The sequence below is a fragment of the Brachycentrus maculatus genome, unplaced genomic scaffold, assembly GCF_059751285.1.
Source record: "Brachycentrus maculatus isolate JH-2025_06_01 unplaced genomic scaffold, ASM5975128v1 h1tg000105l, whole genome shotgun sequence".
NCBI lineage: Eukaryota > Metazoa > Arthropoda > Insecta > Trichoptera > Brachycentridae > Brachycentrus > Brachycentrus maculatus.
This window is the reverse complement of record NW_028280859.1, coordinates 725,703-750,418: the sequence shown is the minus strand read 5'-3', so window position 1 is coordinate 750,418 and position 24,716 is coordinate 725,703. Positions and strand designations below refer to the sequence as shown.

The 24,716-nt window shown below is 32.5% G+C and overlaps 4 protein-coding genes across 4 annotated transcripts in view; 3 read left to right on the top strand and 1 right to left on the bottom strand.

Moving 5' to 3' along the window:
• The window catches only part of LOC148310109 (elongation factor-like GTPase 1), a 237,607-nt gene extending 227,438 nt beyond the window's left edge, over nucleotides 1-10,169 (top strand). The window contains exon 12 of the mRNA XM_088258903.1: nucleotides 8,585-10,169. Within this exon, the coding sequence (XP_088115029.1) occupies nucleotides 8,585-8,773 (189 nt within the window). The 3' untranslated portion in view covers nucleotides 8,774-10,169. The remainder of the gene's footprint in view (nucleotides 1-8,584) is intronic.
• A 790-nt stretch (nucleotides 10,170-10,959) lies between these two features.
• On the top strand, nucleotides 10,960-14,240 carry LOC148310108 (uncharacterized). Its single transcript, XM_088258908.1, has 3 exons — nucleotides 10,960-11,071; nucleotides 11,439-11,600; nucleotides 12,582-14,240. Exons 1-3 carry the CDS (start codon nucleotides 11,027-11,029, stop codon nucleotides 13,800-13,802), a joined length of 1,428 nt encoding a protein of 475 aa, XP_088115034.1. The 5' UTR covers nucleotides 10,960-11,026; the 3' UTR covers nucleotides 13,803-14,240.
• A 323-nt stretch (nucleotides 14,241-14,563) lies between these two features.
• LOC148310107 (mitochondrial outer membrane protein SLC25A46-like) lies at nucleotides 14,564-20,239 on the top strand. The gene is made up of 7 exons (XM_088258925.1): nucleotides 14,564-14,815; nucleotides 15,149-15,249; nucleotides 16,363-16,541; nucleotides 17,381-17,437; nucleotides 17,595-17,810; nucleotides 18,447-18,669; nucleotides 19,539-20,239. The coding sequence occupies exons 1-7, from the start codon at nucleotides 14,659-14,661 to the stop codon at nucleotides 19,836-19,838; spliced, it is 1,233 nt and encodes a 410-aa protein (XP_088115051.1). The 5' UTR covers nucleotides 14,564-14,658; the 3' UTR covers nucleotides 19,839-20,239.
• Nucleotides 20,240-23,739: 3,500 nt separating this feature from the next.
• On the bottom strand, nucleotides 23,740-24,476 carry mRpL34 (mitochondrial ribosomal protein L34). The gene is made up of 2 exons (XM_088258924.1): nucleotides 24,292-24,476; nucleotides 23,740-24,035 (listed from the first exon to the last, which is right to left on the bottom strand). Exons 1-2 carry the CDS (start codon nucleotides 24,330-24,332, stop codon nucleotides 23,792-23,794), a joined length of 285 nt encoding a protein of 94 aa, XP_088115050.1. The 5' UTR covers nucleotides 24,333-24,476; the 3' UTR covers nucleotides 23,740-23,791.
• Nucleotides 24,477-24,716: the final 240 nt, after the last annotated feature.

Below are 24,716 nucleotides of genomic sequence, written 5' to 3'. Positions count from 1 at the left end.
CCCCTCGTTATTATGTTGCTACTTTTACTATAGGGTAAGTGTACCATTCTCGGACATCTCTCATTTTACAGGTGCAATTTAGGGGTTTCTAATCCTATTCGTTTGTCTTTGGAATTTTGCACGCATATTGTAATACGTCATTTGCCATTTGGCTAAATCGTTAAAAGATGTGTGAATATATATATTTTTTAGATAAAAACATATGGAACCTTCATATTTTAAAATGAACAGATTACTCGCAAAATTTATGGCATCGTTTATTTTTGGACCACTAAATATTGATATCAATATATAGTTTCATCGATGAAAGTATATATGAAAGTATATAACGTGGTAGTATTTTTCTTTGTAAATTGGGTGTAAATAATATGTAAAGTGGGTGTATAATAATAAAATAAACAATGTGTTGCTTTGTTATTAAAGAAACGACAATAAAAGTTTATTCTTAATTAATCTTTGCAATAATTTTTATATCTATCTGATTCTGACAGCTAATAATATTATTTTCTATCGGATCTCTTTTGTTTAATTCTGTGCGACGCATGCGACATCTGGTGGTAGAACTGTTTTATGTAGGTACTATTTGTAAGTACTTAATAAAATGTATAGGTAGGTACCTAGTTATTTTATTACACAATGTTAACTAAAAACAAGTTAACTATACATTGAAATATATACTTTCATCGATGAAACTATATATTGATATCAATATTTAGTGGTCCAAAAAATAAACGATGCCATAAATTTTGCGAGTAAACTGTTCAATATATAGTTTCATCACATATTTTAAATAATACTGAGTAAACTCAAAATATAAAAGTGAGTTTGAAGGAAACTTGTTAAATTTATGTATTCAGCATAATGTAATTATGAATAATCAATTTAAGTTATGTATTGTAAATTGTAATGTATTTGTAAATTATTATACTGTATAAAGTAATTTTCTTTCTTTTTACCTCACACCAGTTCGCATTTAATTTTACTTTAAGATCTTTTTTTTTAATTCTGTCGTATACATTTTTTTACCTGATTTTGAATAATAGCAAAATCGCATTTTTTTTAAATGTAAAATACATCTAGTTATAAATCAATTAGTTTGTATTTAAATACTTAGCAACTACATTACATAAAAGGTAGGTACATAGTTAAAGCAATTATTCCGTTTATTTTTTCAATTTTCACAGGGTATCTTTCCAATGTGGCATGTCCGACTTCCACCATACACGTAATAAGTATATGAAATCTTGTATTCCATTGTTTAATTCGTCAATGACAGATTGACATCAAATCAATAACAATAATAAAAATATATACATAAATAATACGCCATTTGGATAGACTCCATCACAGGCGTATCATTTATTTGTTTACAAAATATTTGATTTAAATTTTTATGTTTCCCAAAAACTCATTACTATTCATATAAATAATAGAGTAATTAAAACTGTTGGAAACGTGATACGTCAAATAATTTATTATGTCACAAAAAAAATATTTTCATCAAATTAAAGTGCTTCAATATGTATTCTCAAAGGCAATAAATTAATAATTTTATCCGTCTAACATTATCATTTTTGATGCCAAGTTTTTTTTAATAATTGTCCAACAATGGTACCCTCACCCTTCTCAGCGTGCACATATATTGTATTGTATAGGAGACAGTAATAATTCCATGTTCCTATGCCATGAGACATTATACATAACCGAGTTATGGCATTTTTCCCATTTTATGACCGGTCCCTAAAAATTTTTAGATTGAGGTTTCGTTCTTGACTTTAATGTTTTCGTTTACAACTTTGGATTATTTTTAATATGTAATTTACGGCTTTTTACATCCTCTTTGGATATTGTGCTTGACCTTCGGCTTATATTAATTCCGTAAGAATCCTCCAAACACCTGCATACCCAATGTAAGATTTATAAAAATATATATATATGTGTGTATATATATATATATATATATATATATATATATATATATATATATATATATATATATATATATATATATATATATATATATATATATATATATATATATATATATATATATATATATATATATATATATATATATATATATATATATATATATATATATATATATATATATATATATATATATATATATATATATATATATATATATATATATATATATATATATATATATATATATATATTTGTTGCTTAAAATAGGAATAAACCGCAAACCTTATATTTTTAGAATATTGTTAAGAGGGTAGGGAAGTAAGGATAGGAAATGTACAGGAGTGAAATGAATTTCAGAATAAATATGCATTTCTTAAATTCATTTTGCAATTTGCGGGGATCGAACCCGAAAACGCCAGTTTCACAATCGAGCGTCTACCTAATGCCACGGCATGTATTGTTAGAAACAGAGAAATTCCACAAATCATTTGTGTATGACTTTTTCCTAAACGACTAAGATATGATCCAATCAAAGGGTGCATGTGATTTCGGTGAAAAAAATACTGTAACATCTTTTGGAGTTTCTTCTAAGTTTATTTTTTTAATAAAGGGAATCTTTATATTCTTATTATATAAAAAAAAATACTATTTTGGTACGCCTAGACCCAGTATTAAATGTTGGAATCAAGTTGTGGTGAAGTGGCCTCGAACCTAGAAACTCTGTCTCCGAGTTCTCGACACTAACCACGGAACTACAACTTGACTGAATTTTACACCACTTTTGAGAAGCGAAAAAATGTCAACCTCTGAATATCGGTTATGTTTCAAGAAATCAGAAGTTAAAATGCATTTATGAATGCCATAAGATTATTGGCAATGATTTTGTCGCTGCAGATTTAAGTGGTTTCGGGTAGCTACCGGTTTTCAATAGTGACAACACCACAGCCATAAAAAAACGACGCGCGAAATTCATGTTTAACGATCTTATAAATTTGAATTCAAAAAATGGAAAAAGTGTTGCCAGTTGTTGTCCAATTTAATCCCGACTAATTCCATTCCGCTACCGGCCTTACGCGCCCGTTGTCCAAATTATTCTTTTTTTGTTATCGTCTCTTTACGGTGGGTTTTTTATTCGTCTTGTACACAAATGCTACATTATATTATATTATGGATGGATGCGGTCGTGAAGGCTAACACAGTAGCCGAGTAGCTCAAAACCTGAGGTATGCCGCGCATTGACGGCACGTGAAATATATTTTTATAAATTTAAAAAATATTAATATTGACGTTACAGAATTGCACAAGTACGGATTTCTTAAATGAAGCCGTAAATTTTCATTTCTGTGTCGGAATAAAACATGAAGAAAAGCTATATCTGGATTGAATTAGGTTATGATTACATAATAGTGTCGTGTGTTGGGTTAGGTTATGTTAGGTTCAAAGAAAACCTTCCCTTTGTAATTGACCTAACCTACATATTTTTACCATGGTTCACCGCCTATTAAAATAAATAAAATAATTGTAAAGACAACATAAGTTTATGCAATCATTCCCCCTCCGTAATGTAGTGGTTAGCGTTTTTAACTGTCGAGTTGGAGATCCCGGGTTTGATACCTTGAGAGGTCAAAATAAATAAATACTTACATGAGATTTTTCACTTTAATATGAATTTATTATCACCCCGGACTGGCATCTGAAGCGCAAGACTGACCATCTGGCCTTCATGTAATTCATGATCAAGATAACACTGCATCGATACGATGCAGTGCCTTATACACCATTGGGTGCGGATAAGGGTTAAAAGAGTCTTGAACTCCAGATTCATGGATACAGGAGAATATGTTTGATGGAATGCAGATGAATAACATTACTGATACTTGGGAAAGGAAATGGAGAAGAAATAGTAGATACTACAGGAGAAAAAAGTATTAGATGTGGTATAAAGCGCCACTTTGTAATGATTTATGTTGGAGAGTTAAATTAATAATTGTTGAAATACTATACACATGCTTCATATTAAATTTTGTGAATGCTTAAAAATGTTAAAGAGAATAGGATAAAAATTATATTTATTATTTTAATGGGGCAATTTTGCTTCTATACCCCCATGAGAATGGAACAAGTTGGATTTAGATTTGTAGTTGAATGATTATCGGAAGTAGCAGAGAGCTAATAGGTTCTGCACAAGTACCTACCTACTTTTAAAGATTTTATACAGAAACCTCTGTCGTCATACTGAGTTTGATTGTGGTATTATGATCGGCACAACTATATGCGACAGAAAAAAAGACTCGAATCTATTGAATACTCTAAATTTAAAAAAAAAAGTATTTTTGCAAAAGTTTATTCGAAAGACCGCCACTGGATTTATCAGAGATAAAAAATAATCCTTAATTAGTAAGGAAAATGAAGTTGACTTTAATGGGTACGATTTATAGAAATGCGTGTTTATACGTACGGAACCCAACTGGGCAAAGCAATCGCCCAAATCTTCATCATCATCATTCATCTTGTAAATATGCCACACTAAATTGCCGACTTGTTCGATTTGGTAGCGAATCGGTGATTGGGCGATCGGTGGTCAGTGCTTTCTCGATTTTCCATTGCGAGGTGATGGTTATTAGTAATTCTATGGAGTTAAATAAGATTATGATTAATTCCACCTCCGTAGTGTAATGGTCAGTACGCTCGTCTACCGTTCTGGAGGTCCCGGGTTCGATTCCTTGGGTGGGGGGTCAAATAAATATGGTGATTTTTTCACTCTAAAATTTATTCAATACTACCCTGGACTGTTACCTGAAGCGGAGGGCCGATCACCTTTCCTTCATGTGTTAACGATTAAGATAACACTGCGTTTATATGATACCGTGCCCTATGCACCATTACTGTGTGGATAAGGGTTTGAAGATTTTTAATTCAAAATGGCTATCAAAGTGATCAATTTGAATTAAGATACATTTATCTTTACTTAAATTATTGAATTTCCGTTTACCCAGCAAAAAATCCGATTCCGCTATTTTTTGTAAACTGATTCAGTGAAGAACAATTCTTTTTCTATGGTATTTTGGCTTGGTTTCCAGCAACAAATGACACCTCCATTTCATTTCCATTCCGGTCTACCATGCGGTGGATAAATATATTAAATAATTTATAGAAAATCGATCGATATAATATATTGCTTTCTCAAAATATTTGCCGAGATTTTAACAATAAATATTTAAAGCTACCTAAATTATGTGACTTATCCACAATGCGCATAAACAAATAAATATTGTATCTACTGGAAATACATAATATCTCTAACGTATTGCATGAAACGACTCATCATATATCGCTCACTCCTTTCAAGAACGTCATAAATCAAAAAAACTTGATTCTTCAGAAGAACGTTTATAAAGTTTAAAAATATAATACAATGTATTGAAAATAAATATCAAGCCACTTATTGAACTCTTTACTGTGCAACAGATCTTTTTAGGTAAAACCTGAAGGTTTTTTCTCCATTTGAAAAATATTTAGTATATTTAAAAAAATAATTGAACAATACCTTTTCTTCAAAATTCAAAAACAAAACTTTCTGCCTTGTAGCGGGTAAATATTAAGTTAAAAATATGCCTTTTATGTCGGGATATAGTACATTTTCTGGGCATTCCGAAAACATGCAAAACTGAAAATTGACGATTTTTGATTTATGACGTTCTTGAAAGTAGTGAGCGATACTGAGTCTGTAAATTTTGATTTCAGGTGTATACGTAGGATTTTATTTACCGATAATTTAAAGTTAAAAAGTGTGGTCTTTGTTTTGCTTTATTAAATAATACGCCAGTCGCCAGATACCATAGTTCATCGCTTTATTTATATCGTAATTTATTGTATATTATTTATGAAAATAGAGAAGTTTTTTTTAATCATTGGGGGTGGTCATAGCTAGTATTGACTTAAACTATTAAGACTCTTAAATTATATATTTTTTGACTTACGGCTAAAATAAATAATTAGTATAATAATTTTTTTTTTAAACTTTTTTTTGTTTTGTCTTAATTGTTTTTTACGAAATTTAGCATAAAAATCTTGGTACATTTTCTTAAGTGCTGAAATAAACGCTTTTCACTAAAGTGCTTGTGAAAGTTACGTTCGATCACGCTGTTTTTTTTCCTTATCGAATATCTTCTCATAATGGAAGCATCTTTGGATGATTTATACTTTATACATTAATTATAAGCGGGTTTAACATAGCCCGGGGTAATATCACTACCGGGTTTACTCCATTCATTGCTACCTACTTAATTATTCACCGAAACTATTCAAGCGAGCATCTTCACCTTAATAATGTTTAACCACCATAATATTATAGCCTCCAATTTGGTTGATGCAGACGTACCACATGTGTGAATATATGTACGTCTGGGCGTATTCTCGAACTCTTACGGAGTGTAGAAAATACAGCCAGAAATCCTTCGCTTTTTCGGACATATCCTAAGGCGGAATCCTGACAACCTCGTCGTGTAGGGAAGATGTCACGAGGAAGGACACACGTATTAAAAGCTGACTCAAATATTCCAAATCGCTCTAGAAAGCACACTATTATACCATGTGGATAGATATATAATCCAATATATGTAAAAACAATCAATTAAAACAGTTTAAAGCACATACATTTTTTATACGAACAAAAAAAACATTACAACGATAAATCCTGCTTCGGAAAGCTCTTTCATAGGCGTCGAGTAATTTAAGGTCCGATGTTACGATAATTTGTTACAATAAAACCAACCACTGGAGTCCTCTAGAGCGAACAGAACCATACGACATAAAGAAATATGTGCATTAAACATAGTCCGAAGGTAGTAAAAATAAACAAATAAAACACATTATTTAAAAAATCAACTAAGTTGATCTTCCCTCATCAAGTTGAGATCAGTATTTTTAGCAAATTGCCATGGGACTGAAATCCTAGAACTAAAATTAAACGAATACAAGTAATGCAACCTTTTGACAGGTGATTCCCGATTGGTAAATCAACGAGAATTAAGAAATAATAAAAAGTATTGTTTATGGCATCATTGCTTTACCACTGGTAAATTTTATACAACAGATGTTTACATCAACGACATGTCATTGAAAATCAGCTACGACTGGAAAGAATCGCCATCTTACAGTCAGTTTCCGCGTACATATGTTACACTTTTAAGATACTTGTAAAGCTTTAAGAATAGCTACAAATGTGTGTATCGATACCTACCTTTTAATGCTATTATTTTTAATATTTTTGTTTTTAACGGTTGACTACACCTGTTTATTTTAATTTGTTTGGGATTCAGAGGCCCGGAACATTATTTTTTTAATAGAAAAAAGCCCATATGTAACTTGGACCTTTAACAGAATTAGAGACAGGTGTTTTCCACGGAGATAACACCTCGGACCCGGACCGTGTATCATTATTATTATTAAATCGGCAGCCGACTCAAGGTGACTCCAGAATTATAAATCTTTTCAATGAATGCCTTTTTGTTGTTTATTTCATTTTATTTCTGCTTTTTGTCCACTTTTTGCATCGTAAATATATCAGCATAGAATTATGCACAATGTTGAAACGTATGATGCTATTTTATGAACATACAACTTATAGAATTTGGGTTCATATGGATAAAAATAAAATAAATAATTAGGTTCCTTCCTAAAGTTTTTAAAACTGTAGATCATTTTGAAAGTTACTTAATTATTTTACTTTTGAACGAGAAACTTGAGTTTTTTTCTTCATATCTATGGATAGCAGTGTTCCCAAACGATTTTACATCATTATTTAAAAAAAAAGTGTTGTACTGACATTTCTTGGTGGAACTGCATTTTATATATAATAATAAAATAACTATATAGTTTTTTCCTACATTTTATTTATTTGACCAATGACCAGGTTTCGTCGTTACCGACATTACCAGTCTTATGATTTCGGTAACGACAAAACCCGATCACTAATGAAATAAAATAAATGTGGAAAGAAATATTAAATATTTTATTTGACATCTCATCAAAGATGAAGAAGAATATGGAAGTCTGGGTATTTACGGGGCTGACGACCGTCATAGGCTGGTTTAAGTGATCACTTTACACACGTGTAACATTCACCAATTCTACCCATTATTGACAACCACACTACTCAAATTCTTGGAAGTTCTATATATTATATGAACCAATTTTGAAACATTATTCTTGAACTTCAATACTGACTCACTAGAACTTCAATACAGACATCTATGGGTGAGATGAAAAGAAGCTTTTTATTGAGCAGAAACTCTCATATTGAAAATAACTCCTGTAATTGGAGATAATCCAGATTTTGTGAACAAGTATTTTGACACACTCAAAATGTTGTGAATTATGTAATTGTTATTTTATTCTCAAAATTTTTATTTTTTCCACATACTTATGTTAATTAAGTTATTAATCTCAAGATTTTTTCCCAAGCATAAATGACAAAACATAATTGAATTGAGAATGTGGAGGTCTGTTCATTTACAGGGCTTACGATCTAGACTGATTTGTATACTGTGTAGTGTTCATTGTTCTACCCATGATTGTCAACCGCATTACTCCTCGGAGCCCTTGATTATTGTGTATTTTAATCTTACGCACTTTTAATTTCTTTTTTCAGACTATCGACATAGACCCTTTCTGGACTCCGTCCACGGAGATGGAATACGTCCACTTTGGCGAGAAGGCCGATAGCGCCAACAGGGCCAAGCGCTACATGGACGGAGTCAGGAGGAGGAAAGGCCTCCACGTGGACGACAAGATTGTGGAGTTCGCCGAGAAACAGAGAACTCTTTCCAAGAACAAATAATGAGAACCGAAACAAAAAAAGAACTCGACCTCTTCAGTATTTTACCATGCGGTAGACCCTCTATTGCACGACACTTAGTAATTCTAAAGGTGGGGACTGACCTCCACATTTCGTCGTAACGTAACATTCGCGGCGAGCATCCGAGCATCGGATGGAGTACTTGGAACGAGCTCGGCTCGCTGTACTGACTATTCGAATGCTCGCATCGTAACGTGTTACGTTACGACGAAATGACTCCGGTCGGTTAACATATTCGACACTATACTAGGGTGCCAGCATTTTCACAACAAAAAATCGTCGACTCTCAATTAGTATTTTTATGTTTTCATATCTTTGATTGTTATGATTATTATTCTTCTTCTTCAAACCCTTATCCACACCCGATGGTGCATAGGGCACTGCGTCATATAAATGCATTGTTATCTTGATTGTTAACACATGAAGGAAAGATGATCAGCCCTCCGCTTCAGGCACCAGTCCAGAGTAATATTTAATAAATATTAAGAGTGAAGAATCACTTATATTTATTTGACCCTACCCTCCTGGGAATCGAACTCGGGACTTCCAGCACGGTAGTCAAGCGCGCTGACCATTACGGAGGGTATGATTATTAAAATTCTAAAATACTTGGTGATCCAGTATCTGTGTATTTAATGCTTGACGAATCAAAGAGCCTCTATAGTTTATTTTTCATATTGCAGGTCTTTTTTTTCTCGGAACTCACTTCATATCAAGCTTTTTACTAAAAAAATATATTTAAATATCATTTAAATATTTGTTACAATACCATATTCTATCATTTTGGTGAATTATATAAATATAGATTGTAATTATCTCGTCTAATTGATTTTTTTTTAAAATTATTTATCCGTGAAAAAAGATGCCGGAACGCCGTTCCGCCGCGTTACTTGAAAAAAAAGGCCTGCATAAGTACTTATATGTATTCGATTTTAACAACAAAAAAGGCATTATGGTAATTTGATATATTTTTTGAATCCATGAAAAACTACTTACTAAATAAGAAATACTACTTTGCGATGCTAACCAATCACAAAATGTATTTTTGGTATTTTAAATTGTATTACATACAATATCTGCATAAATGAAAATCAAATAGTTTATCCTTTTTTCGAATCTGTAGAAAAAGATTTGATCTGTTACACCATGTTTCTGAACTTGTAACATTATTTCGGTAATATTGAAAACTTCTTTTTTAATAAAACAATCCACATTGTTTTATTTTTTTCTAGGTATTTATTTAGTTTAAGTTAGTTTCTGGTTAGTGGGTACATTATTTAAATTACATTAGTATTTTATAATATTTTGTTTTCAAGTATGATATTTTGATTTTTTAAATAATTTAATTGAATAAAAAACACTGAATTTTCCGCAGTAATTGTTTTTATCTTTTTATAATAAAAGCATATCTGGTTACCAAAGGGCCACAAGCATGTAGGGGTAAGTGTGTGCAACCCCGAGTGTCCCCGGCCACTGAGCTATTCTCCCTTTACCCATTATTCCTTATTCTTTTCCTTTCCCGTGAAGTACTGCTTCACGGTTCTTTTACCCCTACCTCCTTCACCAGCGTGTATCTGTATCCCATGTAGTAAATATATTCCACTCCTTTCCTTTATTCATGAGCTATCCCCGAAAACTAAATTGGCAGTACACAACGGAGTCCTGGTTCCAACCCAAATGTATTGTGAAGTTAAGCATGGAGTTGGCAAATGACTTACAAATTGCAACCCAATTTTATTTTATTTGAGAAAACTGGACTAATGACGATTTTTGCTGAATATGAATGTAGAGGCGGACTAATAGCGAGGTCTACGCCACTGTGTCCGAAGATTGAAAGCATTGCCATCTGTGAATATAAATAAAAGTTGAAGGAAAGCACCAGGTAACGAAGATTCCTTCTATTTTGACATGCGCGTAAAGCATTCTAAGCTTTTTATAAATGTTTACAGATTTAGGTTTAAAGTATTACTTAACTCATCTAACATTCGAAATCTAAAGAATATAAAAAGAGACATAGCGATAAATGTCAAAAAGAGATAGAGTATATTTTATAAGGCAGCATCTCGCTCACCTGACAACACGGCGTACTTGATTTTCGAGATTCATATGGTTTAAGCTTAAGATCTTTATTTTTTGTGCACATGTGTTGGTACACTACTGTCAAAATTGCAGGTTATGTTTTGATGTGGTTTTGACTAAGTCGGATTTTATGGTGGCTAGTTGTGTAATAAAACTATGAATACCGAATTAAGCCAGCTCAAGTTGGATTTCAACAATGATGTAAGTTATCATTTATTCAATTTATAGTATATCGCCTCGCATATGAATTCCGTTATTATGAATTTTGTTCATAAGAATTTGTTGCTTTTCATAAATACAAAAGCATTGAGTTATATTTGTCCCACCTATTGGTGGAAGGAAATTATACCATAATATTTAGTAAAGGCCATTCAGTAATATTCAATATTATTGTAGTAATTTATTTCATTCAACTAGTTTCATACATGACATTTAGATATTCTTTCTCCAACTAGACAGTGATTAATCCAGATGGTGTTGTGTTTGACCAATTTAAGCTATAATATTGAAAAGCTTTCTGAACTCTATGTTTAGGGCTGTAATTTTGAACAATTGTTTTTATTTTTAGGTTGTCAAAGCAAAAAAGTTTGTGGTTCAGGCCAAAACCCAAACCATTCACAAATTATCCAAGAAAGCCAAACAACTTCGGGCTCGCAAAGGAACTGATGAAGAGATAGCTAAATTTAAGAGCAAATCAGATGCCATCGTTTCAGAAATTCTCATAATTAAGGTAATATTTAAAAAAAAAATCTAAATCATTCAAATCAAACCCTTATCCGCACCCCAATGGTGTATAAAGCACTGCATTTATAAATGCAGTGTTATCTTGATCGTTAACATGTGAAGGAAAAGTGATAAGCCCTTCGCTTCAGGTACCAGTCCAGGGTAATATAGAATAAATATTAGAGTAAAAAAATCACTTATATTTATTTGACCCCCCCGGGGAATCGAACCCGAGACCTCTAGAACGGTAGCTGAGCGTGCTGACCAAAACACTACTTTTTTTTTAAATCATACAATGGGGTATTTTAACGAATTTAACACACTCTAGATATTGTAGGATTTTTTTTTACATTCGTTTTGTTTGCATAAAAAATTCAGAATATCATTTCATTTATAAATTTTATTTGTAAAATTCGATTATCAAAATAAAGGGTTTTAGTAAGTTGGTATAACATATTGCATCATTACGCGTATTCATGGTTTTCAAAAGTGGTAGCAATGCCGTTAAAACTAGTGAGTGCATGTTTCCATTGGTGCCAGTTCACGACTTCTAATACTAAAAGTTACACGGCACATAAACTCCACAATAACAGTGACCGCGCGGTAATAAGGGATTGCGAGTTTTACAATTTTAATTTTTTCAGTTGAAAAAACTAATCACATTAATTATTCACATTTTGTGTAATTTAAATGTAGATAATTTAGTCCATTATTTCTCCCTTATTTCTTTAAAGATTTTATTAAAAATAATTCTGAATTATCTTATGATTTAAAAAAATTGTCTGTCAAGGGTGTCTTTTCTTTTAATATAATTGCTATCACAGTTTTCCTACACAGGGGTAAGGATGGAGAATAGAATGCCATGATGAGCTGTTCTTGCGTATAACATTCACTTTTGGTTGTGTGGAGTAGCATATCTTCACATTGTTTTTAATCTGCTCTCACCTTTCTTTTTTGGAAGTAGCATTATTTTATTTTATTTTTACAGAAAATCACGCATTTGGAACTTGGTAGATTCGCAATGCAAAATTTTGATAATCTTATGAAAATTATGGACACTCCTGTCGTGACTAAGGAGAAAGCGATGGCAAAATTACTGTCTCATAAATCTTTGAAACCCAAATTCCAACAAATAGTTGACAAGTTTACTTGTGTACCGACTGAAAAATTGCTTGAAGTAGATCCTAGAAAATTAAGAAAAAAGAAACGCAAAGAAAAACTGAAACTATTAGAGAAAAAGGCAGCTCTAAACAAAGATGATGGAGATGAGTCAATTAAAGATGATGAAAAAATGTCGAAAACTGAAACTAAAATAAATAAAAGCGAAAAGAAAGTTATGGTAGAAAATAGTGAAGTTGAGGAGTCTAGTGATAAGGAACTTGGAAATTCATCAAATAAAGATCAATTTGACAATACGTCCGATGTGGATAATGAGAATGATAGTGATAATGAAAGTATAGAAGATGAAAATGTAAGTGTAGGTGAAGATGAAGAGAATGATGTTTCGGGTGAAGATGATGACAATTCGGTTAGAGATGAAGAAACAGGGAATAGTTCTGAGGAAAATTATGATAGTGATGAAGGTAACAATGCAGAAGATGAAATTGTTCATTCCAAGCCTAAATTAAAACAATCACCCAAAAAACAATTAGATAAGGTCCATGCAAACAAATCTGTAGATGAAGCTCCTTCAAAACTAAAACATAAAGGCAAGAGAATGCTTGTTGACTTAGATGATGATGAAATAAAATTAGTTCAAACTGAAAAAACTGTAGACCCCTTCTTCGTAACTGATTCTGGAGATAATTATATGACTGTTTCGCTTCCTCGAGCTCCGGATATTGAACCGGGAACATTCATCGATAAAAATGCCGCCAACCGTAAACACAGGCGTGCGGCTATGTTTGGAAATGAAGTCGCTCCGAGACAAAAGAAATTCTCTCAAAATATTAACAAATTCTCCAACAAGCCAGAATACCAAAATAAAGAGAAAAGAAAACCTGAAAATTCAACCTCACAGAGCTACAATAACTCCGGAAGACAAGATTCCTTTAGTAGGTTCAATAATAATAAAAAATTCAACAAATCAGATACATCTATGGGACATACACCTAAAGTTGAAGAAAAACTCCATCCATCATGGGAAGCGAAAAAGAAGAAACCAGCTATTGTTGCATTTACAGGAACGAAAGTAACCTTTGATGATTAACATGATAAAAAACATCAAAATCTGTATTTTTATATTTTCGAATATACAAATTTGTTTTAAGATAAAATGTATGTATCGTAAAATGACTTGTACATTTACAAACTTTTGATACATAGCAAATGGCATGTGAAGACTTCATATTTTATCTAGCCTGACTATTGCATGGCAGATATCTGTACTACCGTCCACAATTGGGTAATTTTCCTCTCTCCTTGCAAGAATATTGGAAAGCCAAAATATAGGAGAAGACACACTAATGCCTCCATTCTCCAACACTTTAAAATGGCTTTTAGGTTCTCAAGTCATGTTTTTGAACACAAAATAATAGGTCGCTTAAATATATTCTAGGCTCATCTATTTACTAAAACAGTTTTGTTCAAACCCTACTGTCAAGCGCTGGTTAGTGCAGTTTCAAATAAAATATTTCCTAGAATAAAAGCCATTTTTTATTTCTCCACATTTCAAGTACACCCCACCAAATTATTTTTGTTTCACTTCTTCCTTTAGCCAGTAAATTTCTTGTCAAAAGGGTAAGATAATATAAATTCAGGAAAAAAAATATTCACATTACAAAAAAAAGGAAGTTAAAATAAAATATCTGTTTTATGTACCTATACGGGTATAAATTTATTATATATGCATCCGAGGGATGACAATGGAGAAAAAAGTTATTTCAATTTTCATGAGCACGGTGGCAGCAAAAACAAAAGTAGGTAGGTGCTTAAAATAAAATGAGTAGGTACTTCCAGAAATTCTGATTAATTTTTGCCGTAATGGCAGCACTTACGTAACCTCTATTTTTGACGTTTTAATTTCGAATGTATTCTGTCATATTCCGTAAAATTATTTGAGTTAAATGGCTGGTTTCGGTGAATATTCTGGATACGATAGGCGCTCGCATGGCTATCACCCGGCCAATAATCAGTTCATGTATCAGTACGATGGTATTCCTCCGCAACCCTCGAATTTTCCGGCCCAGCCAGCCTTGGTTCTCGAGGAAAATCCGGAAGATGGTGAGTAGTTTTGTTACAAGTTATAATAATAAAATACGTTGATTGTTACATTGCACGCCATAACAGTTCAATTATGTATACTTTAAATAATACTTTCACCGTATTATCAACACCTAATTTTTAACAACCGCTAAATTTCCATGTAGTCTCTGTCAACTTATCACTTGAATTTAATTGGATCTTACTCCTGTATATATCGTTGAATTTCTACTATATTTTATTACAATGAGTGATCAGTGCTCTGTAGATAAACGTATGTGGTGCGGTGAATTTTTAATATTGTATTGGTTATTATAACATAAAAATATTTATTGAGTGTTTATTTTTTTTAAGATTCTGTGAAGCGGTATGTGGGGACTGGTGTAAGCCTCGCGAGCTTAATAGTTGAAAATCTTCTAAGTCATCCATTTGTCGTGCTCAGGAGACAATGTCAGGTATTTCAATTAATTCATAACATTGTTCTGGAAAACTCTTGCATTTAAAAATATACTTAAAAAGTTTTTCCACTCTTTTCTGAATGCAAAAGTTTAAAAATTTGTGAGTATTCAAAAGGTGTCATCAATGGAGGGTTGTTAGACTAAATCCTTTTTTGTTAATAGATTTATATTATCCACTGACACTTCGTGATGGAATTGCATTTTTAATTTATTATTAGATTAAAACCAATATTTTTAGCTTTTCCACTTTTTTATTTGACCAGCGACCGGGTTTCGTCGTTACCGACATCCTTTTTTGTTGTTGAAAATACCAGTCTGCTTGAATAACACGCATCGAGTCCCAGGTTTGATTCCCGGTGTAGTTAACAGTTTTTTCAGTGCACAAATGTTTGATCTTTTATTCCGTATAGCATAGTGGTTAGCGTGTTCGCCAGGCATAAAATCTAGGGTTCGATTCCCTGTGGGGTTAGCCTCTATTGTGTGATCATCACCTTATTTTTATATAATTATAATATAAAAATAAAGTGATCATCATTGTAATTAATAACCGAGTTAACATCGTGAGGTCTTTGCACCATTAGGTACACGTAGAGTCTTCTACAAATAAGATGGTATTTGGTATATGACATTGGCTGGTTTAAGTGTTTTACTAAACGTTGACCATCCCACTCATAAATACATTATGCAACATTCAGCATTTATGAACCAATATTCGGACACTCAAAATATTGCTTCAAATATTGGTTACATAATCATTTCACATGTTGTAATGGTTTCCTATATCAAAGTTTTAGTATGTAAACATTTTAAATATTACTATATGCTCCGATGCATTAAAAAAATGGTATAGATACGTTTGTTATTTCACCCTGGACAGCTTTTATGCTAAAAATGTAATGTTTTGTCCAATCTCTTGTGGATTATGCTAAAGATGTAATGTTTTGTGCCATCTCTTGTAGATTATGCTAGAGATGTAATGTTTTACCCCATCTCTTGTAGATTATGCTAAAGATGTAATGTTTTGCCCCATCTCTTGTAGATTATGCTAAAAGTGTAATGTTTTGTCCCATCTCTTGTGGATCATGTGCTCTCAATCCGGAGTAACTTTAGGTCCACTACGGTTCCAAGAAGCTGCACCTGACGCCCATGTCGCTGGCCCCCGTGGTGGTGCACCTGCACAAGCGTCAGGGCCTCACCACCCTGTGGAAGGGCATCGGCTCCGTGTGCATGGTGCGCGGCATGACCCTCGCCGTAGAGGATCTCATCTCCAAGACCTCCCCGTGGCCCAAGTACGTTGTATTATTTTAAAGGTTTCTCAACTTGATATAAAACATGTACGTTCTTCCCCTTTTTATGAAAGAAGATGCAAGTCTGAACATCTCACGGCTTATGACCTGGCATTTGGCAGGATTAAGCGATAACTTTATTTTATAGTGACCACTTCACTTTAACATTATGTACTTGCATTTACATGTAGGTGATTTACTACGCAATTTGCAGCCGAAAGAGTGAGCATCTAAATTTGTAGTAAGGCACAGAAAAGTGTGTATTAAATGGCTTGGTGATAGAAAAAAAGTAAACTTAAAATCAATAAATAAAAGTTTTTCTATCTGCTTCCATGGTGTAATAGTCTGTGTTTAGCTAGCGTGCTGGAGGTCCCAGGTTCGATACCCAGCAGGGGGGGGGGTGAAAATAAATATTAGTGATTTTACACTCTAATATTTATTTAATGTTACCCTGGACTGGTCCCTGAACATTGCCTTCATTTAAGTAACGATTAAGATAAAACTGCATCAATACGATGCAGTGCCCTATGCACCATATAAGATATATCCATATGTCTAAAAGGCAACAAGTAAGTTGTACAATTTGTATTCTTGTAATCCCTTTGTGTTCGTACTATGTTTGAGTGAACTCTCCTGTACAATATTTTTTTTATCATTTCCATTCTTGAATATAAAATGGAAGCAGCACAGATTGTATTCAGTTTGCAATTAATTGTACTCTGGCTCTTACCGTTTGTCATCGTCTTGTGTCCAAATGATGCATTAGACAAAAATAAATTTTGATTAACGGAAATTATTTGCCAGTTTTAAATTTGCTTATAATTTTTTTTTCTTTATTACAGGGATATAAATAATTGCAACTCTTTTGGATCATTTTGTCAGCACATATTTCTGAAATCGTAAGTTGATTTGTATTAAAATGTAATATATATACATATTTGTATTCATAGACTATTACTTCTTTAAATGAGATCAATAAGAATTTGTGTCATGGAAAGTCTAAAATATGTTTAGCCACATGCCTTCAAACTAATCACGCTTTGTATTTGATTCCAGAATAAGTATAGCTGTTGTGACACCATTTTATTTGGCGAGTTTTGTGGAAACTGTCCAGAGCGACATTGCCAGTGACAAGCCGGGCATACTGGACGTGTTTAAGGAGGGATCTGTCCGCCTGCTGTCCTGGGGAGCCCCCTCCAAAGGGCGCATGCTCCCCTTCTGGGCCATCGTGATTCCCACGGTCGCATTCGGAATATCCAAATACCTGTTTGGGTAATTTTCCCAGATTATTTTTGCATGGCTGTTTATGTAATGGCCTATAAATCTTTTAATGTCAGTTTGATCAATGATTTCTAGTGTATTGAAAAATAACGATTTGGTAAATAAATGGAATGTGTTCTTTATGCTAATATCTCCGTAATGTAATTTGGTAAACCGTGTTTAGTAGGAAGGTTGTGTTGCTGATACGATATGTATATTTACAATACAAAATTTAATAATTTACTTAAAAATGCCTGTTAAGTAAATTATTTTCTGTCAGGAGTCATTCAAACGGCTGCGATGCAGTCTTTTTTTTATACGTCTTCATTATCCATTATAAAATAGTTCTGTTGTTTTAATGACTATGGATAATAGAGCTTTTTATACATATAATCTTTGGAGTTCCTTTAACCATTAGGTATACATTTGTATATAAACATATATTTTTATAAATCAAATCCTATGGTTCTATGTTCATCCAATGTGTTTCTGGTGATTTATGAGTTGTTTAGGTGGAGATGTTTTCCTGTGATGTGTGTAAGTAATTTTTTAAGCCTTTGTGCCTAATTGTCAGTCTAAGAATGTTATTTATAATGTAACCCACAAATAAATCAAGGTTTGATTGGACTTATTTATATTTATTTTCAGTGTTTCCATCCGAGGTATCGTCAGTAAAATTTTACATTTCCGGCAACGCCACATCAGGGCACTAGAAAGGAATTATTCTAAAGGGCACGGTGATGGCCCGAACCCTTCGGAGCAGAATAACAAAAATGATGAAATCAATCTAAGTGCGTCGCTCACTGCGCTTATTATAAGTGATGTCGTCTTCTACCCATTGGAGACTGTATTGCACCGTCTTCATTTACAGGTTAGTCTCCGAATTCTTCATTATATTATATTTAGTTCAGTGGTTCGATTCCCAAAATGTAATAGTTTGGGAATGGAACTCTGAGTGCACTACCCATTGCTGTTACTCTTTTATAATAAGAGGTTTCCACTTTTCCTCCACGTTTTTGTCTACTTACATAGTGTAAAGGTTAACGCTTTTGACTACAGTCCTGGAGGTCTTGAGTTTGATTCCCAAGTGGGTAAAAAAAAAATTGTTTGAAATACGGTAACTGACGCACAGGACTGATCATGTAATTAACTGTTTTCATGTATTGCAGTGCCTTACGTACCATTGGGTACGGATAAGAGAAAGTAGAAGAAAGATTTTTTTATCGTTTCCCTTTCCCATATAGCAGCAATGTCCTTCACCCTTAGCTTCTTCATTTTTGTCACCCCTTGAAATATATTCCACCCATAATTTGATGGAACTTGATCTCAGAACGGATCACTTTTTATAATTAATAATCAAGTCAACATCGCATCGATCTGATGCAGAATTGGGTGCGGATAATAATAATAATAATGAATTTGGATAATTTATATAGCGCCAATTTTGTAAAATACTACCTGAAGGGGATAATGGTCAGAAGAAGTTTTTTCTACCCAGCTGTGGCTTGAATGGTTTCATTTATTGACTTGCGGTACGCCAGATTCTTCATGATCCATAGATAACGTTGTAGCGCGAGAAAAGAAAGCTAGTTTGAGTTATATGAATACAGGTTTGACATTGATCATCAACTGTAACAAAAGCAACAAGTACACCTGCAGTCTGTGAGGAGTAAGCTTTGCTGTACTCTTGTGCAAATAATAAATCCACTTAAGTACCAAATATTTTTTCTAATTTTCCAGGGAACCAGGACTATTATTGATAATCTGGATACTGGATATTCTGTTCTGCCAATTCTGACGGGATACAATGGATTCATCGACTGCTATAGGACAGCTATAAAACAGGAAGGATTTGTTAGTTTATATAAAGGATTTGGGGCCCTGATTCTACAATTTGCGGCTCATATTATAGTCATTAAAGTGACTCGTTGGCTCATTACTGAAGTCACAATACTGCTAAAGCCGCCTCCCAAACCGGCCATCACGGCATCTTCATCTCAACAGTCCTTGTATAGCCAACAGAGATATTTAATCAATTAGAATTGTAGCATCTCGCTTGTACATAGAATGCATTTTTATTTTTTATTGAAAAAGCTGGTAGCTGAAGTTCAACAGATACAAAACATTGATTATGTAGTTAGTTAGAGCAAGTAACAATGAATTTTTATTATTTATGTTTTTATATTATTTCATATGTGAATTTCACAAAGGTGACATGTAGGAATTATTAAACCAAATTTGAATGTGATTATTTTAATTGTAAGAATTTGTTTAATGAACTAACATATTTATTAGATTTTCAGCATGGTTCAGATAATGAAGTTGATACAGTAAAAGCTCATAAATCAATTTCGAAATTCTAGTCCCTTCAATGACAATGATTCGTATAAAATAATTTTAAAAATTCTTTAACCCTTTCCTTGATTTGCCCGTACCACATATGGGCAAAAAAATGGGCCACTATGGATTTCTTAGTATGGGCACCCCGGCTAAGAAATAGCTCAAATCGATTTTACCCTATTATTTTATGAGTTCTATGTGTATGGACCGTAGTGGACTCTGTCACCCTATGTTGGTATCATTTCATATGTTTTTAACATATCTTTATATTATATATTTGAAGTATTAAAACCTGCCCCTTTTCTAAACAATCTTCATTAAAACTCATCAATCAAAGAGTCAATTCGAAATTCGATAAAATATACTGTCCTAAATTCGAAAGAGAAAAAAAAAACATTGAAATATGCATAAAAAACAATAAAAAAGTCTAAAACATTGTTATTGAATTTTTTTGTTGATTTAATTTTCTTATTTCATCCGCTACATTTTGTTAAGAAAAAATCCTAATTACTCATATCGCATCAGTTTACTAATTAAATTAACTAATTTAAAATATTTTTCTATTTTATTTTATTTTTTTCAATTTGAAAGGAGAGAGATATGTTGTGAGTATTCGGACTTCAATAGCCCAGGTGAAATGATATTCACATCTCATTATTCCGGAAAAAAATGCTCTTGATATCACTAACATATTCTTTACGCGTGCAATATTTTTAATAATTTATGTCCACACTAAATAAAATAGTTTATTCATATTTTGTCTACAACTTAATAAAGTTCTTTAGATAGTATTTTTATGAAAATAATGTTTACTGGTATGCTTGAATATGGCATTTACATATTATGTACATTGTATTGACTGGCTGATGAATGTGCTTGATTAAAGGTTTTATTCTTAAGACGAAGCAATAAATAATTTGTTATGAAAAATTCATAGTGAAACTGATTTATATAGGAAACTGTTTTTCAGTTTTGATAGCTAGATACATATTGCTTTTTTTTTAATACATGAACTTGAGGAAATAAATTAGTTGGCGTAGACGTTATTCTTTTTGTTTACAGCTATTACAACAAAAAATACCAGGCCTTTAAAAAATTATGTTATCTGATACCCATTAAACTCTACAACTGACAACTGAGATTATTTATTTCTTATCCCTACTTTTATATACTAAAATGCGTTCTATGTACAAAATATATTTTACCATGGAGAAAATATGTAGTTTAAAATACCACCAATATACTGTAAATATTAGATGAATTAATTATATTATTTCTTAAATTATTTTTGTTAAAATAAGTAGATATTCTTGGTTTTCATATTTGTAGTTAATGATACAATAATGCATCTGTTTTTATGCCATGCTTTTAAAAAAAATACAGGCAAATTATGGATGACTGCATCACTGCACGCTAATTAATGATTATCATTATAATATGGTGATTGTTTTCATAGAAAATATTTAAAAATTAACTAGTCATATTTACACCTCTTACATTAAGTACTGAATTGGTTTTCAATTTCCTCATAATTAATGAAGAAAAAAAGTTATTTGATGCATAACAATGCCAATATTTTATGTAGCTTTTTGACTTTAAAGGCTATAAATTCTTAAATATTCCTAGAAAGATAGAACCATCACAAAGATTCCTGATAAGTGTTATATAATTAATAGTTAATTCAACAAAATATAGATTTTTTGACTGCTTGACTTGATGTGTTGAATGAACTAACGCAATAAAAAGTGTTTTATTTTACACATTTAATGTAAAGGTATCTGAAATAAACAGCAATCTTCGAGTAATTATTTTCACATATTATTCTTTGAAATCCAATATCTGATATAATAAATCAATCTGATATAACAATATAATAAATCATAAGTAATCAGTATGAAATTCTACAGGATTTTATTGCAATAATTTAAATTTTCATACTTAAAACATACATCCACATTGTCTTATTTTGGGAGAAGATATACAGAACTTGGCTCTATAGAAATTGAAGGTTCAATAAATAGCATTTAATTGTCAGGTGATTTAGACACAATATGCAATGTTAATTCCATATGGCAGGCCACATGATACTTCTTACCTATTCAATATTTTTTATCTTTCTCTCACTTGACCTGGGAAAACAATAACAGTTATAAAATTTGACTTATATAATAAATATTATCATTACAAAATTTACAATAATTATATGCTTATTTTGATGAATTTTTATTTTATTTTGTTTATTTGATAGTTAGATATTAATATTATTGAATGAATCACATAGATTAAAATTATTTGAAGAGATTGTTGTTAGTTTCCAATACACATCTTCACATGTACCATTATACGTATCTTGAAATTTTCATGAATAAAGCAGATGCCGAAACCAATGTGATGTAGTTTGTAAAGCGTTAAGTTATTGCATATGTAAAATAATATTACCTATTTTTTTGTAATAAAGTATTGAAAATATGAAGCACATTGTTTTTTTTTCATACCAAGGAAGAATTTCTTCAAGAGATGAAAATGCTGCTAGAATGTTACGTTTGTGAAAGCTAAACTGACACTGCATAGTGGAGTGCTAGCCCCAACACTAGTATACCACTACTGACACTTATCTGCACCCAATAGTATTGTGCATAGGGGCACTGCATCAAATTGATGCAATGTTAAGCTGATCGTTAAACAAAGGCAAGGTGATCAGTCTTACGTATCAGGTTGGTACTTGATGCGTAAGACAATCCAGAGTAGTAATAAATTTGTCAAGCTCCATAGTGATACGGTTACGGCTACCATACTGGAGGTCCCAAATTCGATTCCTAGGGGGATCAAAATAAATGTATGTGTTTTTTCATCCTAATATTTATTTAATATTATCCTGGATGGTACACTAGGATCCTTCCTTCTAACCCTTATCCGCACCCAATAGTGCTTAGGGCACTGCATCGTATAGAAGCAGTGTTATCTGGATCATTAAATACACAAAGGAAAGGTGATCAGCCTTCCGCTTCAGGTACCAGTTCAGGGTCATATTAAATAAATATTAGACTGAAAATCACTAATATTTATTTTGACCCTCTTGGGAATCGAACCTGGGACCTCCAGCATGATAGCCTAGCCACTACACTATGGAGGTGAACACTAGGATAGAACTGGCAAAATAATTAGATCAGATTGAATGCTTTTAAATGTATCTGATGAAAATTTTGTACATACCACAGTTACGGATAGAAAAATTAGAAAATACCGTGCAGCTGGTTCCGGCTGCACAGATTGATAAACAGTGTCTACAATATTTTGGAGTAGATTGATGAAAAGACAGTAGTTAGGAGACTAGGCATATATGTCCTGCAGTTGCGAGGTGTGGCATCACAAATTCAATTCTAGTGTTTTTTTTTCAATAGCAGCCATCTTTCCTCATCCAATGGGAGTTGAAGGTATATCTTCATCCGTATTTAGATACAGTAGATACGGAAGATGGATAGGATTAGTCCTGGACTAACACACCACTACATAATTGAGGTGAACTTGTTACGTACACTCAATCATTTTTGGATGTTCCCTTTGACGCTAAGGCGTGGATTTACAAAATGAAAACACAAAAAATTCTCAAAAAACTATATTATAACAATTACAAAGTGAAAAAATCAAGTAATCTAATGGGTCAAATTATGACGTCCTTTCAATATTCTCCTCATAATTACTCTTCGACCGTTTACAGTGGACATTCTTGTCTTCCAGCCGTGTTTCTTTATTCGCATATGCTCGCTTGGCCTAGGAAAATAACAGCGAACTTTGTTTCGTATTGAAGTGAACGACCATGGTGTAGAAATAGTGGGGAGTGCGACTGCCGACAGGCTGTGAAAAGAAGTGGTGGGCATTATCGCCGGCACTAATCGTCTGTAAGAAAACACATCGTAAGATAACAAAAAAATCAGAAAAAAATAACAGAACACCGGACTCCCTGTTTAGACAGTTAGCTGAACATACAAAAATTATATTTCCCAATATAGAAGTATCCATAACAACATAGGCAATATGTTTGATGTTGCCGCTTTTTCATCACCTGGTACCCAAAGAAAAGGGTTTACAATCCCAGGTCATTTTGGCAATAACCATAATTATTAAATATCAAGAAAACTACAGCAGAACTTACTGCGCCGTGTTGAATAACGACGGAAGAATTCTTCCAAACATTTTGTATTTTATGAAATTTCTATCTCTTGTTGTAATATAAGATTCCAACCAGTCTTACTAATTTTTATAATTCAAAACCAGATCACAAGAACGAAACGAAAGTTCTCTAAGTTTTTGACAGATAAAAACATAACCTCAATATAGAAATACCAAAAACAATAAAAGAATTATTCAACGACAATATTTTTTTTCTAAGTGCGAAAAACGTGACGGATAATGGACTGGTTTTCTTACTACTTCTCTACTACTACTACTACTATCACTTCGTACTACAGGGGTAGGAAGGGATGATAGAATACCACACTCATTTATCCTAACATACATGGGTGTAAAGGTAGCTACATTCACATCCATACATCTAATCATACACGCCTCCGGTTATTT

Coding starts and splice junctions, on each gene's coding strand:
- mRpL34 (XM_088258924.1), bottom strand. CDS start 24,332: ATGTTTGGAAGAATTCTTCCGTCGTTATTCAACACGGCGCA. Junction 24,036..24,291: donor TCGTTATTCAACACGGCGCA/GTAAGTTCTGCT, acceptor GTTTTCTTACAG/ACGATTAGTGCCGGCGATAA.
- LOC148310108 (XM_088258908.1), top strand. CDS start 11,027: ATGAATACCGAATTAAGCCAGCTCAAGTTGGATTTCAACAATGAT. Junction 11,072..11,438: donor AGTTGGATTTCAACAATGAT/GTAAGTTATCAT, acceptor TTTTATTTTTAG/GTTGTCAAAGCAAAAAAGTT. Junction 11,601..12,581: donor CAGAAATTCTCATAATTAAG/GTAATATTTAAA, acceptor TTATTTTTACAG/AAAATCACGCATTTGGAACT.
- LOC148310107 (XM_088258925.1), top strand. CDS start 14,659: ATGGCTGGTTTCGGTGAATATTCTGGATACGATAGGCGCTCGCATGGC. Junction 15,250..16,362: donor TGCTCAGGAGACAATGTCAG/GTATTTCAATTA, acceptor GAGTAACTTTAG/GTCCACTACGGTTCCAAGAA. Junction 16,542..17,380: donor AAGACCTCCCCGTGGCCCAA/GTACGTTGTATT, acceptor TCTTTATTACAG/GGATATAAATAATTGCAACT.